We start from the raw sequence: 3,798 nt of genomic DNA on the forward strand, positions 1-3,798 counted from the left end.
CACCCCCTGGTGGGCTGAGCTGGCCCCACACACACATATAAATAAATAAATAAAATTTAAAAAAAAAAAAGAGCTTATAGTGCACTTGATGAATTAGACTGCATGAACTTTAGTTTTGAAACAAATGCTAAAAAAAAAAAAAAAAGAAAGAAAGAAAGAAAGAAAGAAAAGGGAAGAAAAAAAGAAACAAATGCTGGTATAAAAATATTTTTCTCTTCACAATAGAATTATGACCCAGATTTAATATAAGTGGATATTACTGACTAAAATGAAATCCTGTTGTTTAACTCCTAAATAACTAACAAATACAGCACAGTGCAAAGGACTCTGACCTGAGGGTCACAGGAGAGGAGTCCAGTGCCAGGTCAGTTACACAAACTGACTTTGTTTCTTCTCTGTAGAATGCTGGCTGTGGAGTGCACTACACAATACTCAGAGGTAGCTCTCAGTTTAAAGTATGGGGTTTTATGCTCCTGTAGCTGTGCCTACTTAGCCTTGTAGAGTTGTCCTTTCTGTGGACCAATCTCAGTAACATCTCCTTGCCTCTTGCATTTTATAAAAGAATTATGTCCTCTTAATGCCATGCGGGTAGATTAGCAAATGTACATGGGCTCATTAGCAAATGACTTTAAAAATCAAAATTAAAAAGATCAATAGTTTAATGCCTGTCTCAAGTAAAACAATTAGTCAGAATTTGAGAAGTTAAATAACTTATTCTAAATTGTGAGAAAATTGATGGAGCAGTCAAGATAGGATCCAATACAATAACAGACAGTTCCTGCATCACAGAGCTTAATGTCGAAAGTTTATTTGCGAGTCTCGCTAGTGGCTAGGGGTTCCACCGCGTCACCACCATCATTTGTACTCTATGGGGCAGGCTGATGGAGCGGCCTGTGATAGAGCTTTGCTCATTGTTATGACCAAGGGAAGAATAGAGCAGAGTAAATTGTGCTTATGTTCTTGAAGTGTCTCTCTGGGAGTGACAGATCGCTTTTGCTCACCTTTCAAGAGAACATGGCGTATGAGCATTCCTGAGTTCCCAAGTGGGTGGGGAGGTACAATGTCATTCTGCTCACCAGGCAGTAGAGATCTGGAAATAATTGGAGTACTGCAGGTGCCTAGCATAGCCGGACTGCAGGTGAGGCCAACATTCTAATGAGCAGCATCTTTCATACAAGCAGTGGTGGCGAACCTACAGCATGTGTACTGCAGTGGGATGTTTGGGATGTTTGTTATCATTGAAAGCTCTAAAAGGTTTACCATCACTGGCATAGTACATTAATTAGCCCAGGCTGCCATTTGAAAATATCACAAAGTGGTGTGTTAAAACAGCAGAATTTATTTTCTGACAAATTTGGAGGCTAGAAGTTCAATAACAAGGCGTAGGTGGCTTTGGAGGCCTTGTCACTAGTGTGCAGATGACCTGTCTTCCGTACGGTATATGTCCCAATCACCTCTTCTTGTAAGTAGAAAGATCCTACAGGACTAGGAACTACCCTAGTGACCTTATTTTAACTTAATTACCTCTTTAAAGCACTATCTCCAAATAGTCACTTTCTGAAGTCCTCTGTGGCAGGTCTTTTGTATATCAATTTGGGATGGAGGTGTTACATAATTTAGCCCACAGCAGAGATAATGTTAAAATCGGGGGTTTATCTCCATAATTGGGGCTATAACAATTATAGAAATAGCCAAAATTTTTTGATACATCTTATCCCTATAGTTGATGCCAAAAAGTCTGGCAAGATCTATATTTGCAAATAAGTCACTTCTTTTTAAAATAAAAATTGCACTTACCTAACAGAATTCAGATTATCAACAATTTTTTTTTTTGCAATTACAGTGATATTCCATTAATGGAACAGTTATTGCGTATAAGCTGTATCAGAGACACACCTAATCCACGGATGATTAATTTGTGCCAGGCACCACCAGAACCTGCTTTCAATTTCCATGCCCGGTCACAAGCCACGTTCTGTCCCCAGTGAGGATAGTTGCCACTAAAAATGTCACCCTGAAGGAACTAGCCAAGAGACACCCTTAGGTAGAGTGTTAGCGCACAAAAAGATTCCTAAACAGTTCAAAAACAAGTATCGCACAGCCTTACATTTTAATTGTTTGTTTAAAAGGTGTTGCACACAGGTTACATAGACAAGGAAAAACTTCACTAAATGTGCTGTTTTTAGTATTTGTGTCATCGTTAATGTCTTTCTCCTTTTTTTCTTTTTCATGCTTTTATCAGCCTCCATGGTTCCCGTTTTTGCCACGCTAGGCTTTACTTAGTGCACAGGAACTTCCCTTTTGTAATTTTCCTTCAGGTCTGAAGTCCTCTGCTTGTAAAGCTGCTGTCACGTGCGCGACTCCCAGCTCCACTGAAGCATTATCAGTGTGTGGCCTGGGCTGTCCCCTTTTGGGCACTGCTCGGGACAGGGCAAGAAGGTCATATAGGACTCTTGGGTAGGCAGGGATCCTGGAACTTGTATTTTGTTTCCCCTTTAAGAAGACTAGGGGCTGGTGAGATGGCTCAGTGGTCTAAGGCACCTACTTCGAACAAGCTTAGCTAAAGCACAGAGACCATGGTTCAATCCCCCAGCACCACATGCCAGCCAGCCCCGCCCCCTGGTGGGCTGAGCTGGCCACGCACACACACATAAATAAATAAAAAATTAAAAAAAAAAAAAAAAAGAAGACTATAGGTTTTTATGCCTCTGTTATAACAGGCCTCCTCTTTCCATACGCTGATTTTCCTCTCTCAGCAAGTGTGGCCTCCCACTTTTCTGCGTTCTTCCTCGACAATGCTGGGAAGCTGACAGAAGCACCTGGCCCTGCGTGTGCGTCTCCTGTAAGTTTATGTAAAGAGCACGTAGAACATTTCGCCTCTTAGCCTCTTAGGTTCTTATGTGCCTATGTTTAGTTTTTATTTTTCTTCAGGGAGGCACAGAGTTGTCCGGAGCCCATCTGCCTCTCCTTTCCCAGTCCTGTCTCTAGGGAGCCAGTGAGCTACAGTGCCTATTGTAGAACTTTTCTGGCCACAGCCTTCAGAGGGAGTGAAGCTGAGCACGAGTCTAGCCCCATGACCCACTCTCTGTTTGTCTTTCTCTAACCTTTGTCTTCCAGTGATTAGGTGAAGTATGTTTGCTTTCATTACTGTGAGTTTGAAAATCAGCAGGAGGGCCTTGGGCCAGCCACCCCTGTAGCCTGTCCTTTGTGTAATGTGTTAGGAACTGCATACCGGCAAGCCAAGTAGTGACAAGAATAGCCCAAAGAAATGATAGTCTTTGTTCTTAAGATTTGCAGAACTGAAAAGCACGTCCTGAGCAGGCAGCGAGGGCCACACATGTGTCACCCGCCCCCCCGCCTCATGTGAGAAGGCCCACGTATCTGCAGTCAGCCTTCACCTACCCAGAGAAGGGACCATGGCATCTGAAAAGACCCATCGCCATGCATGTAAAGCACGCCTAAATCATCTTCCTGCAAGGTGGACTTCATGACGCCAGAGCTCTAGCTTCTTGTCCAGCTGGCTTCCTTGGTACAGTGGCAGCCCTTGCCTCGACCTCCTATCCCTCCCTTAGTTGGCCTGTCTTTCGTTCAGCTACTGGATTTGGATCTGCTAATGGGAAGACAGATATAAAGAAACATGATTAAAAGAAAAACATAGAAATTTAACTTGCGGCTTCTGGATGGTTAACAACCTAAGTTTGCAGACCAAAATTAGAGAAAAAAAAGAGGGCTACAAGGAAAGCCAACATTTTGGCCCTAACCTTCTAAGGTCAATTAAGACTCAGGACATATGAGAAC

The 3,798-nt window shown here is 42.6% G+C and overlaps 1 protein-coding gene across 1 annotated transcript in view; it reads right to left on the bottom strand.

The window, feature by feature from the left end:
* The window catches only part of Rarres1 (retinoic acid receptor responder 1), a 47,098-nt gene extending 43,609 nt beyond the window's left edge, over positions 1-3,489 (bottom strand). Inside the window, exon 1 of the mRNA XM_023699715.1 lies at positions 3,403-3,489. Coding sequence (XP_023555483.1) covers positions 3,403-3,489 — 87 coding nt within the window. The remainder of the gene's footprint in view (positions 1-3,402) is intronic.
* Positions 3,490-3,798: the final 309 nt, after the last annotated feature.

The sequence above is a fragment of the Octodon degus genome, unplaced genomic scaffold (assembly GCF_000260255.1).
Source record: "Octodon degus isolate 3935 unplaced genomic scaffold, OctDeg1.0 scaffold00115, whole genome shotgun sequence".
Lineage (NCBI taxonomy): Eukaryota > Metazoa > Chordata > Mammalia > Rodentia > Octodontidae > Octodon > Octodon degus.